At 34.9% G+C, this 26,895-nt stretch overlaps 1 protein-coding gene across 2 annotated transcripts; it reads left to right on the top strand.

The window, feature by feature from the left end:
* The first annotated feature begins 4,115 nt into the window (after positions 1–4,115).
* CycH (cyclin H) lies at positions 4,116–26,670 on the top strand. 2 transcript variants are annotated; one of them, XM_069832079.1, is made up of 7 exons: positions 4,116–4,320; positions 7,363–7,559; positions 11,459–11,660; positions 15,567–15,798; positions 18,001–18,112; positions 21,242–21,392; positions 23,658–26,291. In XM_069832079.1, the coding sequence occupies exons 1-6, from the start codon at positions 4,204–4,206 to the stop codon at positions 21,378–21,380; spliced, it is 999 nt and encodes a 332-aa protein (XP_069688180.1). In that variant the 5' UTR covers positions 4,116–4,203; the 3' UTR covers positions 21,381–21,392; positions 23,658–26,291. The 2 variants fall into 2 exon arrangements, with proteins under 2 accessions (XP_069688180.1, XP_069688179.1); XM_069832078.1 differs by lacking the exon at positions 23,658–26,291 and adding an exon at positions 26,308–26,670 and having other exon boundaries at positions 4,117–4,320.
* The last annotated feature ends 225 nt before the right edge of the window (positions 26,671–26,895 follow it).

Genomic DNA, 26,895 nt, shown 5'->3' with positions numbered 1-26,895 from the left:
ACGACGAGGATGTCCTATGAAGAGATACTGGCATGGAATGGAATGAAATTTAACTGAGGGGGTACGGATGGCCCAGCACTGCGACCTATTCAGATCTATTACGCTAACCCTCGATATGGAATGAGTTGCATGCCACAGATCCCCTACACGCACCGCCCTAACCGCATGACTCCCTTAACGACCGGTCCCTACAGCCGACAGGATCCATATACCATTCCTGCTTCGGCAAATTCCCCCAAGGCTTCCTGTCGGTTCGAGGCGAAACTCCTCCCTCGAGTAGGTCCGCCTCGGGTGCCATTGCAGAATCCATCCATCATCGCTGAACTACATTCCACGGAGGCGGGTCGAGAGAGTCAGCAGCTTCGGGAGGCCGCTGGTAGAGTAATCTGAAAAAATAGAAACTGGATGATGAGGAAAGAATGATGGGGGAGGAAATGAAGTGACGAAGATGAGTGGGGTTCCAATCGCCTGATAAAGTTACCTGATATTCATCCATAGGAGTGAGGGGAAAACTCCGAAAAAACCTCACCAGGCAACTCGTCCTGACGGGAATCGAACCTGGGAAAGAGATCACTGGACTGAAGCCTGAAGTGAGACCGGAACATGCGAACAACTCCATGATAGTTAAATTATGATAATGATTATTATTATCATTATTTTTTATTTTTATCATCATCATAATCATCATCCTAATCTCATCTAAGAATATAGAACCAGGGAATCCGTTTTGGCGAACAAATGGATATCATCTATTGAACCTGCTAGATATCTTCCTTACCGGTACCTTCTTTTATCTCTCAGTTGGTAGTTTTAAGTTTATAGACGTCTGTATTCACTCATTTTTGTAACCTGTACCCAAAAGAGTGGTGATTAGAAAATTTAAAGGGAGAAAAACATTATTTTTAACGTGGAATGTTTAAGTGAGTAACTATTCGGAAAAAAAATGTCTGTTACAATTTCTGTAATAATCTATGATCATCTTGTTCCTTAGCAACCCGCAACATAGACCATCATTATTGGAAAATAAATGAAGTTCGAATATAATCGTATTAATTGTATTACATTCAATATAATAAAGTACTAGGGTACTAATGGCATAAGCAACGAATGCTGCATTTATTTTCTCGCATTAGTTACGATATTATTAAAAGTTCAAGTTATTTTTTTATGATTATGTTGCGTTGATCGCTGACCGCTGACCTACTATTATTTGAAATCACACAACCACCAACCTCTTAAACACTCTACGAATCCCTTGTCTTCTTTTCATAGAGTATAGTTCACAATAAATTTTTTAATAAACTATCAATTACAATAGGCTATAACAATTTCATTTAGTCTCAATACCTCCGGTATGCTATATCACATTGAAACATTCCACTATTTCACTTTCTTACTCGCTAATTTCTTTCCAATTGAGGCACCCAAAATCCTCATCCTTCTGCACGGTCTAGTATTTAGTATTTAGTGACACTGTCGAGAACGGATGATTTACTTCTCGTTCAATTATTTACTTTATGCGATTTTCAGGGTGCGAATTAACGGGGACGATGGACGGGATTTCCCCGCTGTTAGAAGTTATCCCACTCTCATAAATTCATATGAACATCCCTGCCAGGATAACTTCTTCCCCCCCTCACAAAATATAATTGTTTTAATACGAGTATATGTAGCCTACTTTATAAAGTATAAAGTAAGCAAAGAAAATAATATTGATGTATTACCATCACCGACAAGCTGACAATAATCAATAACTTAGGAATTACACAACTTATCTTAAGCCTACTCATGGATATAATTATTATTATGATCAACATGCAAGACAAGCAACTCAGTGCGATCATCAGTGTGCTTTTAGGCGTAATAGATCAACTATTGAGCAGATATTTTGTTTTCGACAGATAATGGAGAAAAAATGAGAGTGTAAGGATACAGTACATCAGTTATTCATAGATTTCAAAAAGGCATATGACTCGGTTAAGAGAGAAGTTTTATATGATATTCTTATTGAATTTGGTTTCCCAAGAAACTAGTTCGATTAATTAAAATGTGTCTCAGTGAAACGCACAGCAGAGTCCGTATAGGTCACTTCCTGTCAGATGCGTTTCCAATTCACTGTGGGCTAAAGCAAGGAGATGCACTATTACCTTTACTTTTTAACTTTGCTCTAAGAGTATGCCATTAGGAGAGTCCAGGATAACAGAGAGGGTTTGGAATTGAACGGGTTACATCAGCTGCTTGTCTATGAGGATGACGTGAATATATTAGGAGAAAATCCACAAACGATTAGGGAAAACATGAGAATTTTACTTGAAGCAAGTAAAGAGATAGGTTTGGAAGTAAATCCCGAAAAGACAATGTATATGATTATGTCTCGTGACGAGAATATTGTACGAAATGGAAATATAAAAATTGGAAATTTATCCTTCGAAGAGGTGGAAAAATTAAAATACCTGGAAGGAAATTAAATATATAATAAATATGGGTAATGCCTGTTATTCAGTTGAGAAGCTTATATCATCCAGTCTACTGTCAAAAAATCTGAAAGTTAGAATTTATAAAACAATTATATTACCGGTTGTTCTTTATGGTTGTGAAACTTGGACTCTCACTTTGAGAGAGGAACATAGGTTAAGGATGTTTGAGAATAAGGTGCTTAGGAAAATATTTGGAGCTAAGAGGGATGAAGTTACAGGAAAATGGAGAAAGTTACACAACACAGAACTGCACGCATTGTATTCTTCACCTGACATAATTAGGAACATTAAATCCAGACGTTTGAGATGAGCAGGGCATGTAGCACGTATGGGCGAATCCAAAGATACATATAGAGTGTTAGTTGGGAGGCCGGAGGGAAAAAGACCTTTGGGGAGGCCGAGACGTAGATGGGAAGATGATATTAAAATGGATTTGAAGGAGGTGGAATATGATGATAGAGACTGGATTAATCTTGCTCAGGATAGGGACCAATGGCGGGCTTATGTGAGGGCGGCAATGAACCTCCGGGTTCCTTAAAAGCCAGTAAGTAAGTAATGTTTTTGTACATAAGCATTATAAAGCCTTCATCGTAATTCAAAATATTGCATAATAAACTTACGCCACATTATTGTTCCAATGCTGTAAAATATTAAGATGCCAACTGAAACGTGATGACTTCTTCTGTTATGACGGTATAATTAGTGGCATAAAATTAATACTAAACGATTTTTCTTGCAGTAATATTTAATAAACCACTGCTATCATAGCAACTCAATCTTCATAGACCATGTTTAGCTCAGTAGATATTCATCTGAGACAGAATTTTATCATTTTTTTTATAGTTTCAACAGTAAATTGCAACATTAGTTGTTTATGTATCAAGAGAGTTAAGTAGTTTTTACTAGTGGACAACGAATCGCTCGGGCGGCAATTAAATAGTACAGAACAAGAAAATGCTACTTAACTCACGAATTGCATATACTGTATTATGTTTTTTTTTTCCACTCCTACATTTTATGTAATAAAAATATATTTCTTAATTTCACAATATTATTTTAATATCATAACTATTGGAAGGTCGTCGAGTTTTGAGTATTCTTTTGTTTGTTGTTATGCGAGACTTACGTTTCGTCGTCAATAGCTTCCAACAATATCACTGTAAAATCCATTTACTTCCCTAAAAGCAAGCACACTTTCGGCAATAAGAGTGGAAAAAAGAATGTTATTTTATGCATTTCATGTCAAGATTTCGTCAAAATATTATTCTCGACACGTAAATACAGACAGGATTATTGTATAATAATTCATTTTTCTGCCACAGCACAGCGGCATATACTAGTGCTAAAGTGCTGCTATCTAACAACTACGTGATGTGATTGTCTGTGCATTTCTAACAAATCGTTCCTAGAGGTAGCAGCAATTGACGGTAGATCATTGGTACCAACTAAAATTTGTGTTATTATGCTGTTTTGTTCTAAATATTAATTGTAATATTTGAAGAAAATAGATTTTAAATTATTGCCTTTTTAATAACTATACAATTTTACAATAATTTGTTGTTTAAAATGTCTTTGTATGGTCCTTTTCGCGTAGAGATTTTGTGCATAATGTTGCCTACCATGTTCAACTATATTTCTTTATACATTTCAGTACAGACTGTTTTTTTTTTGTGTAAGTTCTGTGTATAGTTTTCGAATATTTGTTATATACCATAATATTTTTAATATGTTTCCTGTAAGTTCGCAAAAAAAATATTGGACATTTGTTGATGAAAGTGATTTAAATCGTCTTAGGCATGAAGCAAACAGAAAGTTCATATTGAAACATGGAGCGAATATGACAGTAAGTTCTCATAACCTCATCCCGGTCGGGACAAGTTACCTGGTTGAGGTTTTTTTCAGTGTTTTTCCTCAACCCAATACGAGCAAATGCTGCGTAACTTTCGGTGCTGGATCCCGGACTCATTTCACCGGCATTATCTTCATTTCATTCAGACGCTAAATAACTTAGATGTTGATACAGCGTCGTAAAGTAACCCAATAAAATTAAAAAAAAAAATATCATAACCTCAATGGTAACATATTCCGCAATTAACTTTATGATTGCACAATATCCATAAGTATTCAAGATAATAATGTGTAATGGAGAAACGAGCGTTGAGTGACTTCCGCCGATTTTGAAATAGACATCGATGCACTTGAACTGCCAACATAGAAAACAAAAAATCACTACCTGTTCAAGAGCGCCACACTCAATCGCTTTCACCTTCATCTTGTCTGGGATAATAAAAGCCTAAATTAGCCTAACCTAACCTGTCACTAAAATCCTAAACTAACCTAACCAAACTTGTCACAGATTCGCCTATACAAGGCATAACAAAAACCCTAAACTATCCTAACGTAACCTGTCACGGTTTTGTAATGCAAAGCATAATAAAAGCCTAAACTAACCTAATCTGTCACTAAAATCCTTACCTAACCTGTCATAGATTTGCCTATACAAGACGTAACAAAATCCTGAACTACCGTAACCTAACCTGTCACAGTACGTAAGACATAATAAAAGTCTAAACTAACCTAACCTGTCATAACACTCCATTTTCTTACCTCTACACACTTCCCTGAGATATGAAAATTGCCGAATTTCTATCCTGCTGGAACATTGCACACTAGCGTTAAACCCCGTGCAACGTTCGTATTGTCTCGTAAGTTATGTTGGTACGACATGTAAGACGGCTGAAGGTGCATATCCTCAATAGGAAAATAAGTCACTCAGCGCTCGTTGAATAAAGGTATTAATAAACTAAGTTGTGGGAAATGAAAAGTTGCATTGGTACATTGCATCATTCTGGTACGCCTGTCTTTAGAATCTTGACTTTGGTTAATTATTTAACTTGCAGCTGCAACAAAATTGGTTAATAATTTGGGTATACCATAATTTGACTTAAATATTTGAAGAGAAAAATTCGTTCCGGCGCCGGGGATCGAACCCGGGTCCTTGGTTCTATGTACCAAGCGCTGTGATCACTGAGCTATGCCGAATTCAATCTACAGCACCAGATCGAACCTTCCTCCTTCAATGTTCGATCCCCGGCGCCAGAGCAAATTTTTCTCCTCAAATATTAATTGTCAATATTACAGATATTATTCTGTAGGGACAAATTAATAAATCTATAATATTATAATTTGACTTGTTGCAACAAAATTAATTTAACTGCATCAGACACTCCTACGTTTGTAGTTGTGGTCAGCTATTGCAGTGTTAACATTCCACAAGTGAGGTCACGGATAAGAACACGGATTCCTTCCTTTTCCTCTTGCTTCAAAATTCCAACCTTGCGCACACAAAATAAATTATTGGCACCGAAAAGTGCCTTTTCATAAGCATGATGATGCACATTCGACAAACGCAGACAAATCTGCTCTTTTTAGTATTTCAAGATATAATTGTCAGTGAGGAATCCGTATACTGAAATTTTCCCGAGGTCACTACAAGTAGGTCTACATAGGCCTATTTAAAATAAAAGATTCTTCCTATGAATACATAGTCAATGAGTTGTTAAACTGTGGTATGAATATTGCTAAAGTAGGGGTAGGTGGTTGGAATTTATGTGTAATGGAAGAAGGCATCTTACCTAAATGTTGTCGGTAGAGCACGTGGTCGTTTATTGAAGTCTGAGAAATGTTGAAAATTCCTTCTTAACAGCGAAAGTTCGCGTGCAGTAAATTTTTCCCTAGAAGTCTGATATTAGGACCTGTTCATGATTCATTAAGGTTATTGGTCATTTTCCTCCCGTTCTCATTTTCACAGCAGTCATTCCAATGCAATTGCAATACAGCTTAGTTTCTCGATATTGACTACTTGGAGTTATATTTTTTCTGTTTTTCTATAACATATCGTAGGGCTGTTTTTCAAATAAGTCTACTTTTAAAAACACTCTTTTAACTAACAAATTCAGAGCGACACATGTATTCAAACCTACGACAACAGATTTACGGCGAATCAGCGGTCTTTCATTATTACAACTAAGTTGCGAACTAAGTTCATGGAATTTTAATTAAAATATAGCTAATATAATAAATGATGTCCTAGCGCAGGATGGAGGGATATTAAATTTAGACTTTGATAGGAGATGTATGAAAGAGAGCAAATAAAAGAAATAGTCGGTAGTGCTGTAGAAGAGCCGCAGAATACAACTGTAGCCAACTTAAGCAAGCCAAGTCTGATGTGAACTTAAAAAAAAAAGAAGAAAAAAAAAAAAGAAAGCTCAAGTCAAAGAAAATCAAAGTTATTAACCAAAAGAAACTAAAATTAGCCTGGGAAGACAAAACCTAACCTAAACAAACTAATACATCATGTAATACATTAAAACTAGCTTAAAAAAAAACGAAGTTTGCAAACCAGCAAGATGTAGTGATCTAAAACAAGCCTGAGAAAATCCTACATGACCAAATTAACCAAAAATAGCTGAAACAAACTAAATGTAATGGTAAGTAATTACTTAGTTTACATTACACATGGAGAAAGTATGGGAAATAGGAGGTTTAGTGATGTCATGAACAATGCCATCAACTGTATCCGTTCGTTCACTCTTAAAATGAATTCCAATGTAAACAAAACAAATTGTATCCATCCGCCAAAAACCGGACCTGTAGGCATACGAGACCAATAAGTTTGTTTTCCATCCATAGGTAGATGCAACCAGTAGAGTTTTTCTTCCTTCTTCTTGTGTCAAAGTAGGGTAGGTGCAAGCTTTGAAACTCTGTGTTGTCAGCAGGGAAAGACTTTCAAACCAGATCTCATCTTATTAGAAAACTGTCATTCCTTCTTCCATTTAAATGAAAGAGATATTCTACAAAAATGTATAAATTTGCTTTCTTTCAGGAAGAACAGCGTGAAAGGACATTTCTGAGTGCAGCTGATGAGAGACTGTTACTGCGTCAGTATGAGCTGCAGCTAAGAGATTTCTGCCGTCGATTTAACCCACCCATGCCACGTTCTGTGACTGGTACAGCCTTCCATTACTTCAAGAGATTCTACTTGCATAATTCTGTGATGGATTATCACCCAAAGGAAATTCTGTGAGTTGTAACGTTAATATTTCAGAATTACCATCATATTAAGCTATGCTATATATAGTATCATTAATTCCTTGATGTCCTGGTGCCAGAAGATCTATGTGGCAGGCTATTCTAGCCACACTTTTGTGAGTCCTGTTATTGTGGATCCAGCAAATAGAGCAAAGGATGAATATCGACACTTAACCTTAATTTATTGCAGGAAATGCTCTTCCAGGTCATTCGGTCCTATCAATAATGTCCAGTCAGACATTTGGTCCCATCGAAAGTGTCCTTTTCGGAATGTCCAAGCTAGAATGTCCACTCATAAAAAATATCCTGTCACAAAATGTCCTCTGTCTCTTACTTTTCAAATTGTAATTATGAAATCCTTGTCTTATATTGTTGTTAATGTTGTTTAGTGAATTTACTATTGTTATTGTGCACTCCTTGTCTTTTATTGTTAATGTTGCTGAGTGAATTCAGTATTGTAATTTATTATGCACTTCTTGTCTTGTATTGTTGTTAATGTTGCTTAGTGAATTTACTATTGTTATTGTGCACTCCTTGTCTTTTATTGTTAATGTTGCTGAGTGAATTCAGTATTGTAATTTATTATGCACGCCTTGTCTTGTATTGTTGTTAATGTTGCTTAGAGAATTTACTATTGTTTTATGCACTCCTTGTCTTTTATTGTTAATGTTGCTGATTGAATTCAGTATTGTAATGTATTATGCACGCCTTGTCTTGTATTGTTGTTAATGTTGCTTAGTGAATTTACTATTGTTATTGTGCACTCCTTGTCCTTTATTGTTAATGTTGCTTAGTGAATTCAGTATTGTAATTTATTATGCACGCCTTGCCTTGTATTGTTGTTAATGTTGCTTAGTGAATTTACTAGTGTTTTTGTGCACTCCTTGTCCTTTATTGTTAATGTTGCTGATTGAATTCAGTATTGTAATTTATTATGCACGCCTTGTCTTGTATTGTTGTTAATGTTGCTTAGTGAATTTACTATTGTTATTGTGCACTCCTTGTCTTTTATTGTTAATGTTGCTGATTGAATTCAGTATTGTAATTTATTATGCACGCCTTGTCTTGTATTGTTGTTAATGTTGCTTAGTGAATTTACTATTGTTATTGTACAGTCCTTGTCTTTTATTTTTAATGTTGCGGATTGAATTCAGTATTGTAATTTATTATGCACGCCTTGTCTTGTATTGTTGTTAATGTTGCTCAGTGAATTTACTATTGTTATTGTACAGTCCTTGTCTTTTATTTTTAATGTTGCTGATTGAATTCAGTATTGTAATTTATTATGCACGCCTTGTCTTGTATTGTTGTTAATGTTGCTTAGTGAATTTACTATTGTTATTGTACAGTCCTTGTCTTTTATTTTTAATGTTGCTGATTGAATTCAGTATTGTAATTTATTATGCACGCCTTGTCTTGTATTGTTGTTAATGTTGCTTAGTGAATTTACTATTGTTATTGTACAGTGCTTGTCTTTTATTGTTAATGTTGCTGATTGAATTCAGTATTGTAATTTATTATGCACGCCTTGTCTTGTATTGTTGTTAATGTTGCTTAGTGAATTCGAAATTGTAATTATGCAGTCTTTCTAAAATTTTGCTCTAAATTTTGGTGAATAATGGCAGAAATTATTTACTCTCAAAAATATAAACCAATTCTGGGTTATGATGGGTATTGTTACTATCACCATTCATTCAATAAGGATAAAACTAGACAATACTGTCATTGCAAAGAATGAAAAGTATATAATGCAAGATGCATTACTATGAGGCGCGTCCCTGGGGCTGTTTAGAGAAAGAAAACATAATTTCATGGAAAGATTTATTGAAACAGATACAGCAATTGTTGAGATATTTTTCAACGTATTCCCTACCAGAATTGAGACATTTGTAATACTGTGGGATCAACGTTTGTATCCCTGTGTCATAGAAGTCTGCTGTCTGGGAACGGAACAGTGTGACATCTGCCTGCACGTGTCTGTCACTGTGAAAATGCTGACCGGACAGGAATTTTTTAAGGAACGATGATAATCACTCAGCCACATACGCCTCGGCGCAAAACAGATCTTCTGCAGGAGTTATGTTGGGAGGTGTTTCAACATCCACCCTACAGCCCAGATCTCACTCGCAGTGATAACCGTTTTTTTTTCACACCTCAAGAAATTTCTGCCCGGTCAGCATTTTCACACTGGTACAGACATAGGTACAGACAACTGTCAAACACTGGTTCCGATCCAGGCAGCAGAATCCTAGGACACAGGAATACAAAAGTTGATCCCACAGTATGACAAATGTTTGACTCTATTCCAAACTTTGATATATATTTAGATTTTAAAGTATTCATTACCGGGATATCTTTTCATGTATGAATGAAGAATATCACGTGTCTTCAGTAGTGTTAGTATTCCATGGAGCATGTTTTTTATTCAAACTTTTACAATTTGTATTTTTTATTTGAATGGTAGATGTATTTATTTATTCCAATTATTTAAATGCTAGACATTAGGTATAAGAGATAGATCTACATATGCAGTGTACAAAATACGTGAATACGTCTTTTAAAATACTTAATTAGATTATAAGTTGGGCAAATTTGAAGTTGGCCTATAATTGTACACATAAAGGCACTTGTGGCTTATTAACAAAAATAACTTAGCGTTGAATCATCTTGGTAGAGATGGTATTGTGGATGTTCTTGATAAATTATTTCCTGAAATTAACTTAAGAACAGAAACGTATTTACATCAATATATACTGGAACTGTTGATTCCACTACTACGTTTTGGTCATCTGAAGCCTAAGATAGAATGTCAACCTTCAGAATGTCGTGACTTCCTTTTTTCATTACTAGCAATGGAAAAAGTCCAGTCTACACCTCTTCCAAGCAATGCACCTTTGTTTTTATGCCTCAGCTACCATCTTATATGAAGAGTACAGGAAAAGAACGAGCTTTGTTCACTTTAGCAAATTTAATTATTCAGGAGAATATGTTCTTTCCTTGTATGCCAAATCTAAAATCTGTTATAGCACTTACACTGTTCACATTATCAGGTGTTTCATTTATAGGATTAAACTACATGGAATTTTACTCCAAAAAACACACATGGATAATTTTTTTTAAGTGAACGGAGCTCGTTCTTTCCCTGTACTCTTCATATAATGAAATGTGAAATTTTGATTTCCCAAAGTCTACTAGTTTATGTTTATATAATTACTGTGTAATATTATACCACCTTATACAAAACACTTGTGAGATCAACCCTGATATATGCCTCAGAAACATGGACCATTTCTAAGAACGATGAGAGAAGACTTGAAATTTTTGAAAGGAAGATTCTTCGAAGAATATATGGTCCAGTTTTTGAAAATGGATTATGGAGAAAAAGATATAATGGAGAATTATATAGCATGTTTAAAGAGCCCAAAATAATAAATATAATTAAAACCATTAGATTGAGGTGGGTGGGACATGTAATGAGAATGGCTGCATCAGAAAAGAATTATTCTCACAAATCCTGGAGGTCAAAGGAGACGAGGACGACCACATCTGCGATGGATTGATGGAGTGGAGGAGGATCTTGTAAGAATGGGATACAGGAATTGGAGGACTGTTGCACAGGACAGAGACAGATGGCAACGCCTACTGAGGGAGGCCAGGGCTCATAACGGGCTGTAGTGCCAATGATGATGATGATGATGATGATGATGGTGTAATATTATGGGCTGTACTGTTACATTTTTCCCCAAGAAATGGGGTGGGTCCTCTATGTGCATGTCTCTCATAAGATGGCACATGTGTTATTTAATTTTTTACAATTTACAATGAATCTAAATGTTACTTTTCGCTTTCAGTTCTTAGAATAATAAAGTATTTTGTATTTTGTTTTACAGGGTCACGTGTGTGTACTTGGCTTGCAAGGTAGAAGAGTTCAACATTTCAATACAGCAGTTTGTAGCCAACATCAAGGGTGATCGAGAGAAGGCATCAGATATTATCCTAAACAACGAATTGCTCCTGATGCAGCAACTGAACTTCCATCTCACAGTGCATAACCCTTACCGACCCATCTGTGGTCTTCTTATTGACATAAAGGTAATTTAAATATTTTGCTTGTAAATTGCAATATTTTCTCAATGTACATACCGGTAAGCCTATTATTAAGTCTGTTGCACAATTTTTGAAAATATCATAATATATAGCATTTGTGAAGAAACAAAAGTTTATTTATGATGAGGAAACCATTCTAATACCAATGAATTAGTAGTCACTGAAACAATAGAAGATTTGTTGAACTCACTGTAATAGGAAATGAAAGACGGAACACATTATTACTAGGGAATCTGTTAATGCTGTTTGTAATGGCTAGGTCCTGGATTTTTATGTAATATCAAAGTGCGAAATATGTACACAAAAATGTAGTAAATACGGAGGAAATATGTAATTTAAAATAATTATTTATTAATGCATTAAATTCACAATTACAAATGACTTCTAAGGAACCCAAATGTTCATTGCCGCCCTCACATAAGCCCACCATCGGTCCCTATCCTGTGCAAGATTAATCCAGTCTCTAACATCATAACCCACCTCCCTCAAATCCATTTTAATATTATCCTCCCATCTACGTCTCGGCCTCCCCAAAGGTCTTTTTTCCCTCCAGTCTCCCAACTAACACTCTATATGCATTTCTGGGTTCGCCCATATGTGCTACATGTCCTGCCCATCTGGATTTAATGTTCCTAATTATGTCAGGTGAAGAATACAATGCGTGGAGTTCTGCATTGTGTAACTTTCTCCATTCTCCTGTAACTTCATCCCTCTTAGCCCCAAATATTTTCCTAAGCACCTTATTCTCAAACACCCTTAATCTCTGTTCCTCTTTCAAAGTGAGAGTCCAAGTTTCACAGCTATACAGAACAACCGGTAATATAACTGTTTTATAAATTCTAACTTTCAGATTTTTTGACAGCAGACTAGATGACAAAATCTTCTCAACCGAATAATAGCACGCATTTCTCATATTTATTCTGCATTTAATTTCCTTCTGAGTGTCATTTATATTTGTTGCTGTTGCTCCAAAACATTTGAATTTTTCCACATCTTCGAAGCATAAATCTCCAATTTTTATGTTTCCATTTCGTACAATATTCTGCTCACGAGACATATTCATATAATTTGTCTTCTTGGGATTTACTTCCAAACCTATCTCTTTACTTGCTTCAAGTAAAATTTCCGTGTTTTCCGTAACCGTTTGTGGATTTTCTCCTAAGATATTCACGTCATCCGCACAGACAAGAAGCTGATGTAACCTGTTCAATTCCAAACCCTGTCTGTTATCCTGGACTTTCCTAATGACATATTCTAGAGCGAAGTTAAAAAGTAAAGGTGATAGTGCATCTCCTTGCTTTAGCCCGCATTTGTTGCAGTTTAAAGTAAGATTAAACATTGTGATAACATTTCATTTTCATTACTTGTTTATTCTTGTGGTTTATTTATTAGATGGAAGCATAATCTCTGTTCGCATATTTCGCTGTGAAAGCAGGTCCATTACAGTTAAAGGACTAGCAACAGGTCGGGAAATTGCTGATATATGTTAGGGGCATTAGAGATTGGAATCCTTGTGCAAGGTAGACTGAAAATTGTACAGTTAATCAAGTATAGTCGGAGGCACCGATTTTGGCAGATGACCTCGATGACATTTCCAGTAGGTGAGCCAATATTGTTTCTGTAAGCTGCGAGAATGAGATGCGATAACATTCTGAGTCGTTCATATTTTCATAACAGCAGCTCATATCAATTATCCTTATTATGAAACACACCACGGTACAGTCCTACTCAAAGAATGCCTTTAATAAATGTAAATGACTTCCGTTCGCAATGATTTTACAATACATCTCCTACATTTTCTAAATTAAATTAATTCTTAATTAAAAGGAAAATTCTACCCTTACCAGATCAATATACAAGATCTGTCCAGTAATAATCTAGGGATCATCTACTGGTGGTGCGACAATTCAAGTTAATAAAATTACGATTCTTCTTAATAATCAAAATATAATTTGGTTAATTGGGTAAAATTGCATGCTGCGGAAGTTAGATTTATATAAGAGTATAATAAATAGGATTGTAATGGATATTACAAGGGCAATAATTTCTTCACACGCACATTGTGAATAGAACAGAGAAGAAAGCATTTTAAAATATTCGAAATCGTACAAAATATCGGAGAAACCAATTTTCCCTGCACAAATTGAAAAATATAATTACCATTCACAATAAATACTGTATTTTATGGATTCTAAAAAGTTGTTTATTAATATAGAGGTATTGGCTGATGACTATATTAAATTCCAGCAAAACATTCATTCAGTATGTAGAAATTACACTTTGGATTTTACTAAATGTATAGGCCTACTATCAAAAGGTGTTACATACCCCCTTAAATACTGTACATGTGTTACCTGTGCGATATCCGATGTTTAATTTTTTAAAATATAATTCATAGTACTGAAACTGCCATATGGAATTCGCACAAATTGTATTATTCGTAATTTTCGTCTCGAAAACCCCTAAGATATCTAATTTAATTTTTCACCCATTTTTGTCCCACTCCACCACTTTAGGGACAAAGTCGGACTAAATAATACCTTATTCGTATTCTGTGATCGCAAAGATCCCCAGATATCAACTTTCATCGAGATCAGATGACTATTTAAAAAATCTAAGAATGTTTAACCAATATTGTAGAGAGTAACCTTCACTTTAAATTTTACGTCTCTAGTTAAATATAGTTTAGTGAATTTTTAAAATCGTCGACTTCTTTATCTCTCCTCTCTGCTCGGTAGTAAAAAAAAAAAAAAAAAAAAAAAAAAAAAAAAAAAAAAAAAAAAAAAAAAAATTTCAAGGGAGTAGCCTAAATTGAATTTTTTTACTTTTCTTATACATTTTAGAAACAATTCTGAGAGATGAGATGAATAGTCTAACCCAATTTTATGAGTGAATCTTTGTATTAAATTTAAAGGCTGCACGTCTGCTGGTTAAACAAAATAAATCGGTATAATTATTTTGATCATTACTGCCTCCCATTTTCCATCCCTTAATGTTCGTATTTCGTAAAACTCAGTCTTATCTATTGACTAAGGATTAACATATTTCCATATACATATATATTTCCATATATATAACAGATTATATTGCCATTTCGTACAATATTCTGGTCACGAAACATAATCATATACTTTGTCTTTTCGGGATTTACCACCAAACCTATCGCTTTATTTGCTTCAAGTAAAATTTCCGTGTTTTCCCTAATCGTTTGTGGAGTTTTTCCTAACATATTCACGTCATCCGCATAGACAAAAAGCTGATGTAACCTGTTCAATTCCAAACCCTCTCTGTTATCCTGAACTTTCCTAATGGCATATTCTAGAGCAAAGTTAAAAAGTAGAGGTGATAGTGCATCTCCTTGCTTTAGCCCGCAGTGAATTGGAAAAGCATCAGATAGAAACTGGCCTATACGGACTCTGCTGTAAGTTTCATTGAGACACATTTTAATTAATCGAACAAGTTTCTTGGGAATACCAAAGACACATATAGACTACTGTAATATTTGTTTAGTTTTTGGAGATGTCTGTCCAGAGTGCACAAATACTCGGGCGTGCATGTTTACTCTTATGTCCTACTCATTCCACTGCGACAGAGATAACAACCGATCTTGCAGCGGTGAGAACTCGCTCTCCAGATCGCATTAAGAAAATCCATCTGCCAAAATCCCTGGCGCGACCTATAATTGGTGTGCACTTTCTTGAGGCATGAAATATTTCTATGTCATTAATTTGAGAGTTTGGTTAACAAGATAACAAATTTGAAGTGATTCTGCTTCAGTGATAGTATTTTTCAGGAGAAACACATTAAGTTGAATCACTTCATTTCTTTTCCCTTTCCTTGTTCTGTTGTTTCATAAATCATGTCCATGAAATGTTTGTTTCCTTTTTACAGACTAGATGCCCACTGAAAGATCCAGAACGTTTGCAGCCAGGAATTGATGAATTGCTAGATCGTACTTTCCTCACAGATGCTTGTCTTCTGTATGCACCATCGCAGATTGCTTTAGCAGCCATACTCCACGCAGCTAGCAAGATACAGGAGAATCTAGACTCCTACGTGACTGAAACTCTTTTTGGACGGTCTGCTACTGACATCTTACCCAATCTCATTGAAGCTGTTAGAAGTGAGTGAATTAATACCTAAGTGTTTTTTGTGGTGTACAATTTGGGCATTTTATCCATATTCCAAGTAGCCAAATTCAGTCTTAAATCATTCTCATAAACAGATTCTAGGAGATTTGTGATGTATGACGCAATTGTGATACAAATTTCCTTCGAATATATTAGTTTTCCCCCTTTTTGTTTTATTCCACCATATCTTCCATATTACCATTCATAACAAACTGTTTTTTTATGGTGCTGGGTTATTAGTCCTTCACCCAACTCCCAAGATTCTCCCTTCTGAAAAGACTAGCAGGAAAGAAATGGGGTTGCTCTAGAAATACTTTGAACACTACATACAAAATGTTTATACAGCCAGTGCTGACATACTGCGGAGAAATTTTAATTACTTCACCTTTCATAAACGAAATAGAATGTGTTCAAAACCAAGCTCTCGGGCTCATTACTGGTGGAATCAAAACAACTCCAATAGATTCTATGAGATTCCTCACTAATATTAACAGGATCAGAATGATAATAGAAGAAAAATCACTGATTCAATATGAAAAACTTATCAGATTACCAGGAAATAATTGGCATTCATACAATCCTCTCTCTCAAAAAAGTTTCATATCCATGGTTCAAGAATTAAAAGAGAAAATCAACGTCCCGAATTTAAAAGAAAACTTACAAATTAAACCAAATCCTTTAACTCTGTTAAATATAGAGTATAATCTAAATTTAACACAAGAAATACTGAAATCAGAAGTGAACACTGACGTAATGAAACAATTATTGTCTTTAGAGACAATTAATATTAGGTACCCTCCACAAAACTGACTTCATTTATACACCGATGGATCCTTGATCTCCAGAGAACAAGGTGCAGGTGCAGGTGTTACGTGCTGTCTCTTCTCACTTTATAGATCTCTTGGATATGGAACAACACGTTTTGATGGAAAAATCATTGCAAAAGTGAAAGTCTCAGGAATCTTCTATGCCACATCAATAAAATTTAAGAATTCAGTTATATTGTCAGACTCCAAAGCAGCTATTCTATCAATAGTCTCTAAACACACACCTTCACCTCAAATAGCTGAAATAAATAAAATGCTCTCTCAATTAATAACTCTCAATAAAAGAATTGTATTCCGATGGATACCATCCCATTGTGGAATCCTGGGAAACGAGAATGCGGATGCTTTAGCAAAGAAGGGCAGCACTGCTACTTACAGACCTGTTACTAAATCTACGTATTACTCTGTGAAAAGATTTATTAAATCTACATACTTAGACTTCAACAAACAAAATTTGATAACACAATCTCAAGGGAAAAAATGGAACTCTCTGCATCATAATCCACAGTTGATTCCCGATTTTCCATGCAAATCGTCTGTATCTGCATTTAGATTGGCAACAGGCCATGATTTTTTGGCCAAGTATCTGCATAGAATTGGAATATATCAATCTCCTAACTGTCCATTGTGCAACTCAAATCAAGAAATGGATTCAGAACATCTCAAAATCTGTGCTTCAGTGGCTGGTCATGATAATATCTTTGAAAAATATTGGAGTGCAAGAGGTCAAATGACTTTGTCAAATGCCTGGCATTAGAAAACAACAACAACAACTCCCAAGCTGGAGGACCACCTCTTATCGGCTGTCCGCGACTGCTTATTCAATATATTCACAGCTACTCTCCATATCTGGAGCCCGTCTCCTCTATCCGCAACATGAGGATGCGCCATGCTGTAGTGATAGGGACCCACGATACATGGTCTAATCATAAGACAATATCAGAAAAATAGTACAGTAATATTATGTAAAACAAATACAATTGGGAAAATCTACCAATAGAGTCATTGTTCACCATAAATTCCACTTAGATTCTATTAGCATTTGAACATTGTTCACTGATATTTAAAATTAAGTTTAATGCTTTGTTTGACTAGATAATGGTGCGCGGCGATATATGCAACAGAGGGCGAAAGGAACTGGCCACCCTACCCCATTATCTCCTGGTCTAGTTGCCTCATAAGTGGTGGCTTGTTGTATCACTTGTGAGGTTCAGACAGTTGACTGAACAACAACAAACACAAATAAGCATATGTGAAACTTTGAGCTAACAAATATTTATGAAGAAATCACTTTTCAAATTTTTGTGCCCACTTTGTTACTATGAGTGTACTGTAATTTAAAGTCACGAATTGTGTTTCAATTTTCAGAAATACGTTCAACTGTGAAGTCTATAGAAACTCCTCCACGAGAAATGGTTCGTCAACTGGAAAAGAAACTAGAAAAATGTAGAAATCAAGAAAATAATCCTGACAGTCAAATGTGAGTATATTGATCTTTTTTTATCGTGATATGCAATTAAACAGGTAATTATGGTCCCCCTAGGGTATGGTAGTGATCAAACATCCATAAACGACACATCATGCTACCTGAATGGGGAGGGTATGTGTACTAGTATGTGCTACTTGAAAGGGCAGTGTGTGTACTAGTGGGGTAGGTAGGGTAGCAACAAAACGTCCATAAACATTAGAGCAGCATGCTACTCATGTTTATTGCAGTAGTTGTAATTACAGCACACATACCCATCCTAAAAGTCCATTGGATCATATCCATTTTGCACTGTGGTCGACTCAGCAGCATTATGCATTACATGTAATATTGGTCTCTGTACTATATTACTATAACCATACTATAATATTATAACCAACTTTAGAAAGGCATAGTGCATAATATGAAACCATATCGAAAGCTAACCTCTAACCAGTGATTTTTCTTTTCCTACTACACAAAAGAAAGCCATAAGAATAATAGGTCTTAAACCTATCGATTCGTGTTGAAATGAATTGCAATTTCTTTACAATTGCGTTACCAATAAATGTATTTATGCTTCAAGTGGAATTGTAAGAGAAAGATAAATTGAACAGTGACGCCAATTTCGCATCAAAATAAGGTTCGAAAGTTGCTGTGAAAGTGATGGCTGTCAGAAAGCTGGGATCATGTGCCTTGCATGAAAGTTTTTTGGCAGATAGAAAGTTTTCGTAAGGTTGAGTATCAGTGACAGGTAGATTTGGTTACTCTGGGCTTTTAGTATGTCTTGCATATACGTATTTTGGTTGTTAGATGAATATCCACTTTCCTTTGGTGGCGCAATTGTAAAGAAATTACAGTTAATTTAAATTGTAGGCCTATAAACTGTCTTGTTAATATGTGACAAATTACATAATGCTGGAAACAGAGTAATGATGTACATAGAATTTTGCCTTTCATCATCTTCTCCCTTCAAGTATTAGTGGTCTGTTATGAGTTCAGAGATGTTACCAGTCTTCTATGAGGTCTCATATTAAACGAAAAAATAATTTTCACTTTCGAAGAGGGTTCATTCTTTGATTTCCCCCTCTTGTCCCCACTGTTACTACTTTAATTTTGAATTGAATTAAAGGGGTTAGGTACAGCTTACAGCAGTAAAATTTTTGGAAATATTCAACATTTTTTTCCTCCATTACTGTATCATGTAGAGTAATGAACATTGCTATGTGTAAAACACTGTCCTTCTGCTATATGAAAATAGTACATTATGCAACGAGCCTATAATGGTAGTAATTAAGACGCGAGTATGTTTGTTTATGCTCGACCATGCCGAAATGTAGTAATTATACACCTGGTAGTAGCCCTTTAATGCACCTCATTAAAGTACACCTATTCATTATAGTTCAGTTGTTCAGCCAATCAGAAATCATCATTGTAGCATTATAAAAGCGCAAGTATCGATTATTCTCGGATATGCAATCGAAAGACAACTGGCGAAATGTCACAGAGGCTGGAAATCCAATACTGTCGCAGAAGGTTATGTTCTGTTACTATAATAATTAGTGTTAATTGTAAATGATATTCAAATAAATTCAATTTGTCATCTCGTTTTTCAATTCTAAATCAATTTCCAGGTTATATCAAGACTAATGTTCATGTTATTCTGTAGATTATATCAAGGTCAATGACATTCGTTCCTCGGAAAAAAATCAATACTTTCACGTCTGCACACATCTCACAATTATGTTCTGTTACTATAATAATTAGCGTTAATTGTAAATGATATTCAAATAAATTCAATTTGTCATCTCGTTTTTCAATTCTAAATCAATTTCCAGGTTATATCATGTTATTCTGTAGATTATATCAAGGTCAATGACATTCGTTCCTCGGAAAAAAATCAATACTTTCACGTCTGCACACATCTCACAATTTAGAAGGTCAGTTCCGCTCCTCACTTAGATATCCATAACATGAATACTTATGAATAATTTCAAGTTAGAAATATGGTCGAGCATAAAAAAATCGTATGAAACTTGCCTATAATGGTAATTAAGACGCTCTTATGAAAATTATGAAACTCGCTTGCGCTCGTTTCATAAAATAATTTAACGATTTAAAAAAATTATTGATATATTTTTTTCAAAATTCAAAATGGTGGCAGTTCTCTACGCAGTGATGAAGCGTTTCCATCATAACTCATAAACTTGTTAATTTTTTCATGTTCTCTCTCTTTTATTTTATTGCTGAAACTCATGTTTACAATATCATGCTCTTTCAACTACATTCCTTAATAAATAATAATTTTTTTATTTTGTGTTAGAAGAAAATACTGATATTTGACCATTTTTTAAAATGAAATTATTTTTTGTTAGACAATCTATCAAAGGTAGAGAAGTGATTTTGGATCATATTGTAGATATGACATGCATAAATGCACACAAAAAATTTCATCACAGAATGTTAGATAGTTTTTGAGTTACGAGGGAAATGCTTCATCAATACACAGTGAACTGCCATCATTTTGAATTTTGGAAAAAAAAAATACATATATATAAATAAATTTTTTTGAATCATAAAAATATTTTTTTTCATATAGCAGGAGAACAGTGTTTTACTCATACTAATTTTCATTATTGTACAAGATAGGGCTACAGTAATGGAGAAAAAAAATGTTGAATATTTCCAAAATTTTACTGCTGTAAGCTGTACCTAACACCTTAAGTGTAATTTATATTTGCAATTCTTTCAGTGCGTAAGGTACACTTCAACTCTCTCGACAACTTGATAACTTAATTCATTTGTATGTTGAAGACCTTAGCAGTAAAGAGATCATGAGGGGGGGGGGGGGGGGGGAAGATAGTTTTTATTTTATACATCTTTGTTCTTGAACACATATTTTACATGCTGTAAATTTACTACACAGATCAATTGTTTTATCTTCTCTTCCATGACCACTTGCCAAATTTGAACTTATGATACTTGGATCCAAGAGCAAATGTACCAACCCGTAGACATGTAGGAAGATATCTTGACGAAATATTAGAATAACTGTAACTGAAACGAACTAGTGAAAGATTTTGAAATGTAATGAAGAAAAGTATAGTATAGTATTGCATCTCATTTTGATATTCTCCAACTTAGCTACAAACAACGGATGCAGGACATGCTGGATGAAGATGATGAACACAGTATCCAGACCTATGCCAGAGTGGCAAGAGAGCAGGCCAGCCAGGAGGAGCGTCTCTTGGGGATAACGAGAGTTCTGTCACCCTCGGCTTGATGAGCAGGAAATGTAAGTTGATATTCTTGTGTGTTGTTCGTTGTGGTGGTGATGGTATTGTGTTACTGATTCATTACCTAATCACATGGAACAAGAACTAACCAAAATGTAAAATATGGTGTTTGGTCACAAGATTTCGTCAATACAGGCACAGAATATGTATAAGAGGAAATGTTTCGAGCAGAATTTGAAATTATGTATGCTTTACTTCAGTTTACTTTTTGCTTGAGAAGCTTTTGTCATCTAGTCTGCTGTCAAAAAATCTGAAAGTTGGAATTTATAAAACAGTTAGAGGTGACGCAAGAAGAGCTTGCCATGGAAAGCTGCGCGAACTTTCGGAAATGTTCGGGTGCACTCGACCTCGCTTCAATTCGATTGCCAGTTCTCAGTCGTCTGTTGGCTTGATGTTTCGAGTGAGATTTATCACAGCGCGTGTAACGTAACCTAAACCTTGTTGCAGAGTAACTAATAACATAACATTGTTGAAAATACAGAAGCACGAATTCTTTTACACATAAAATCACTGAATGAAATGACAAAGATGTTATAAGAAATATGTAATCGTGTAATAATTGATATTTGACGTTGTAATAAAACACTAATATTATGTGATTTTATTAAAATGTTCCGATAACTAGGGTACTATAGTCGGTTTAATTTAATCTGTATATACTCCTTATGTTACGAGCGAGTCTTTTTCGTTTTTCATAAATTTATAAACGTTATAAATAATTCCCTAGTTTGACTGTGTAACGTTTTATTAGCACTTCCTAATTTAGAGCGAAACAGGAGCATTGTTAAGTACATAGGATGTTATACAGAACTCTGTTATTTAACAAACACACTTTGAACTACATAAAACTACTGATATCAGGGATAAAATGCAGAATATATAACACACATGCTGGCTTCTACCCACTCTGCACAGCAACACTCCACGATACGAACAGCTCAAGACCGCGCTTCCGAATGCGCCCTGTAATCAGCATTAGGTGATTCATAGCACCCTGTAACGAGCATGGTGGCACGAGGACCGAATATCGTTCTCTGCGCATCAGTCAAATGGACAAGCTTTCTTTGCGCTTCCTCTATTACCGGTTGTTCTGTATGGTTGTGAAACCTGGACTCTCACTTTGAGAGAGGAACACAGGTTAAAGGTGTTTGAGAATAAGGTTCTTAGGAAAATATTTGGGGCTAAGAGGGATGAATTTACAGGAGAATGGAGAAAGTTACACAACACAGAACTGCACGCATGGTATCCTTCACCTGACATAATTAAGAACAATAAATCCAAACGTTTGAGATGGACAGGGCATGTAGCACATATGGGCGAATCCAGAAATGCATATGAAGTGTTAGTTGGTAGACCGGAGGGAAAAAGACCTTTGGGGAGGCCGAGACATAGATGGGAGGATAATATTACAATGGATTTGTGGGATGTGTGATATGATGATAAGAGAGTGGATTAATCTTTCTCAGGATGGGGACCGATGGCAGGCTTATGTGAGGGCGGCAATGAACCTGCGGGTTCCTTAAAAGCCATTTGTAAATAAGTTTATGTGACTCAGATATTAATATGAACAGAACAGTTACGAATTTTGTCAAAGTATATATAGCGTTTTTCAAAGTAAGAGATAACTTTAACTGCTCATATTTTCTTTATTTTCTTCACATTCTTAAAACTTTTGGCACTGGCTTATTAGTTATTACACAGAAAAGGGGAATTTTTTGCATCACAACACATTGCCAGAACTTAATCGTATGTGTCCATCATATGTGGCCACCATTTTGTTCTTGTAAAGTAACAGCGTCTCTTCAATGCTATATACAACAGATTTGAGTTCATGTTTTGGAACATCTGTCACCAACTCATCAATTGTGGTATGTTTGCTCAAGAACACTCTTTCCTTCAGGCTGCAAAAGGGTTTTTGTCGAATACAGGGGGGAGAGCCATTAATCCTTCCCATTGAAGTCTTTAAGGCACCAACCTGAACAAATACCCAATGTCCCATCCCTACCTTCCCGTGGTGCAGCTGTTAGTAAGCATAATTTTACAAGCTGAACTAAAGGGAGGGGCTACTCATCAATTACCACTGGTCAGCTTGATGAGTTAATGACCGAATTTGCTATAATTTTCCTCTCTTCAATACCCATTTCCCTCTTAACCAGTCCTCTGACTGATCTCTTATTTTCTTCGATCCTGATGGTATTAGAGCACTCGAGGCCTAGGAGTTCATTTCACTTTCCTTCTTATCCTTTCTACTTTTCTGTCCCTAGTGCTGACCTGCTATGGCACTAAAATCGTCCTCCAGTGGCTTAAGGAGAGAAAGCTGGTGATCAACAAGGTCTCCCAACTAGGTCCAGTAGACCCGTCGACCAACAGCAGGTGTGGTCCTCCAGACATTCTGGGGGTTGTGTGTGAATGAAGTAGCCACCAAAACGTTAAAATATGGCATTCACTTAAATTGGCTACAACTTGCCATTTAACTACTTACAGACCTATTACTAAATCTAAGTATTATTCTGTGAAAAGATTTATTAAATCTACATACTTAGACTTCAACAAACAAAATTTGATAACACAATCTCGAAGAAAAAAATGGAATTCTCTGCAACATAATCCATAGTTAATTCCCGATTTACCACGCAAATCATCTGTAGCTGCACTTAAATTGGCAACAGGCCATGACTGTTTGGCCAAACACCTGCATAGAATTGAAATATATCAGTCCCCTAACTGTCTACTCAAACCAAGAAATGGATTCAGAACACCTGAAAATCTGTGCTTCAGTGGCAGACCATGACAATATCTTTGAAAAATATTGGAGTGCAAGAGGTCATATGACTTTATTGTCAAACGCCTGGCATTGGAAAACAAACAACAACTTTTTCCTTCAGATAACTCCACAGCCAATAATCTGCTAGGTTAATATCTGACAGTCTTGCAGGCCAAGTTACAGGAAAGTGCCTACTGATAACATGACTTGCAAAAATGTTATCTGTAATTTTTTTTACTGTGTTAAAGATGCGATGAGATGCACCATCCTGCATGAATATGACATTTTCAGTGTTTCGATTTCTTAGAACAGATATAGCATAATTTTTAAGCATACTGGTATTCGAATAATGTTCACCATTTACTGTAACAGTTTTTGTCATCCCATTTTCAATCTGCTGCTGAAGAACTGCTTCTGTATTCGTAATAACATTGAATGAGACCAGTGTGACTTTGCACAAGTAATACAGTTTTTTTACGCAAGCCTTACAAATATGGCTCTTTTTCAAACAAACAACAATGTTTATTACTCAGGAGACTCTTTTTTTTCCTCTATAGCTATCATTTAAGCTTTAATGCACTCAAAATTTGAATAGCAAAACACATACAAATTTTCACAATTCTTTATATTTCCTTTCTTATATATTGGTATCATAACAGATTTAGACCAATTTTTAAGTGGAAAGTTCCCATTTCAAATCAAGTTCAATTGAGAAATCGTAATAGAAATAGCTAGCTTGACTTTGGCAACAATTCCATGTTCAGACAGTCTTCACTGGTGTTTTGTTACTCTTAATTTTCAAGTATTATCAGCAATAATTTTTTTTTTTTATTTACATTTCCGTAGATAGAAAAATTATGTCAATTACAGTTTACCTATAGTTTTATATAAATTTATGAAAAATTAATTACAGCTACTTAAACCATGCAATATATAAATAAAGCCAAAAGTCTTATTTTTAGGTACATAGAGAATGTCTTTTATGTGGAATCCAAAAAAAAATCATCTTTTTATTTTGGTGCATGTGAAATGATTTCATTTCTGCATGTATTTTCAATTATATTTTAAGAAAATAAACAGTAACTAATATCATTGAAAGCATGAAGTAGGAATTTAATTGTGCAAAACAATAAGAAGTATGTATCACCTTTGTGACATAAGCTATTTTTTTATACAATACTTACATTTTGGATGTGTCTCATACCTCGTAATTAGAAAATATTTGAGAATAATACTTACTTACGTTCATCTCATTGTAAAATTTTCGCCAAAACTGTATCAAGTTACAAATAGAACTGCTGAAAGACATTAACAAATTCACTTATTCAGAGCTTGAAAGGAATGTTAATTGTTGAATTTAAATACTATTATAGTCACAATCATGCCATGGTATGAAAGAAAAATTTCACAACCTCGAGCGGGAATCGAACCTGCGACTTCCTGTTCTCTGGTCAGGCGCTCTGCCACTGAGCTATCGAGTTCGTCTCACGCCAAAGGCTTGGAATTATCCTTTCATACCATGGCATGATTGTGACTATAATAGTATTTAAATTCATTAATATGTCACATCAACGGACGTGTATACGTCACCAAACATCGTAAGATGGAGATTACGAATGTTAATTGGATTATAAGGATTGGACAGCATGCCCAAACTTACGAAGACTTGTATAAACACCATCTCAAATAGACATTATGGCACTTCACGAAACACAAATTTACAGAATGTTCTTACATTTTAAATGATTGGAGAAATCTTCACTAACTTCAACAAAACTGAAATTAAAATCTTGATTCATGTTGCTGTTTTCTTCATCAATTTGTAACCATGTGAGCATGATAAACAATAAATTATATTATTGTTATTGTGATATAACAATGCATGTGCATTGCTAAGAAACAGAAACATTTGACTTGAACGAAGTTCTCAATTTCTTGTCGAATTTGTGGAAAATTCAGGTACTTGGAAAAAAAGAGAGAAATTTTACATTTTATGAAAATGTATTTTGTATTTCAACGTATCTAATGTGGATATTGATGTTAAATGTCACAAAAATATGAACAGCATGTTATAAGAAAAGTATTGTTCACTTATATGAAATTTATACTTTACTTCAAAATAACAAAGATATTTATCTCTGTCTTTCCAGGCAGTACGACGACTGGAACCTGTGTACATAACTGAAGTAAACTTATCAGTAAATGGTAAAATTGTTGATATTTTCTGTTTAACATATACTCTGAGAGATATGTGTAATGGTATTTTGTATTAGAGATTACAGAACTGCATTTTAGCAGTATTGGTTTTTCTCATTATTTAATTAATAGAATTTCTTTTGCTAATAGGCCAAGTAAGATATTTTGTTTTACATAACTATTATACAGTAAGTAGTTCCGACAGAATACCTGTTATTTTTATTTTGTAATTTGATAGCATATTTGTGTTGGTCACAGTTTTTAACATTCAGTTCTTGTACACATTTAAATGAAATACAGTTTCTTAAAGTTCTGAATTCTTTGTTCTGTTCATTAATACCCTAATTAGCACTAATCATTATCAGGGAATATAGAATACTAAGTAAATCTTTGCTTAATGGGGTTTGAATTTGTTTCTTCCAGTCATGGTTAAATACCAATGGAAAATATACAATTTTACAAACAATGTACACTACTTTCGACCAATTACTTATTCTGCATGAAGTATACTGAGAGAAGAATATTGGCAGATGTGACTATTC

This window comes from Periplaneta americana, chromosome 1, assembly GCF_040183065.1.
Source record: "Periplaneta americana isolate PAMFEO1 chromosome 1, P.americana_PAMFEO1_priV1, whole genome shotgun sequence".
NCBI lineage: Eukaryota > Metazoa > Arthropoda > Insecta > Blattodea > Blattidae > Periplaneta > Periplaneta americana.
Note: the sequence above shows the minus strand (reverse complement) of the source record. Positions and strands in the feature narration are given on the sequence as shown.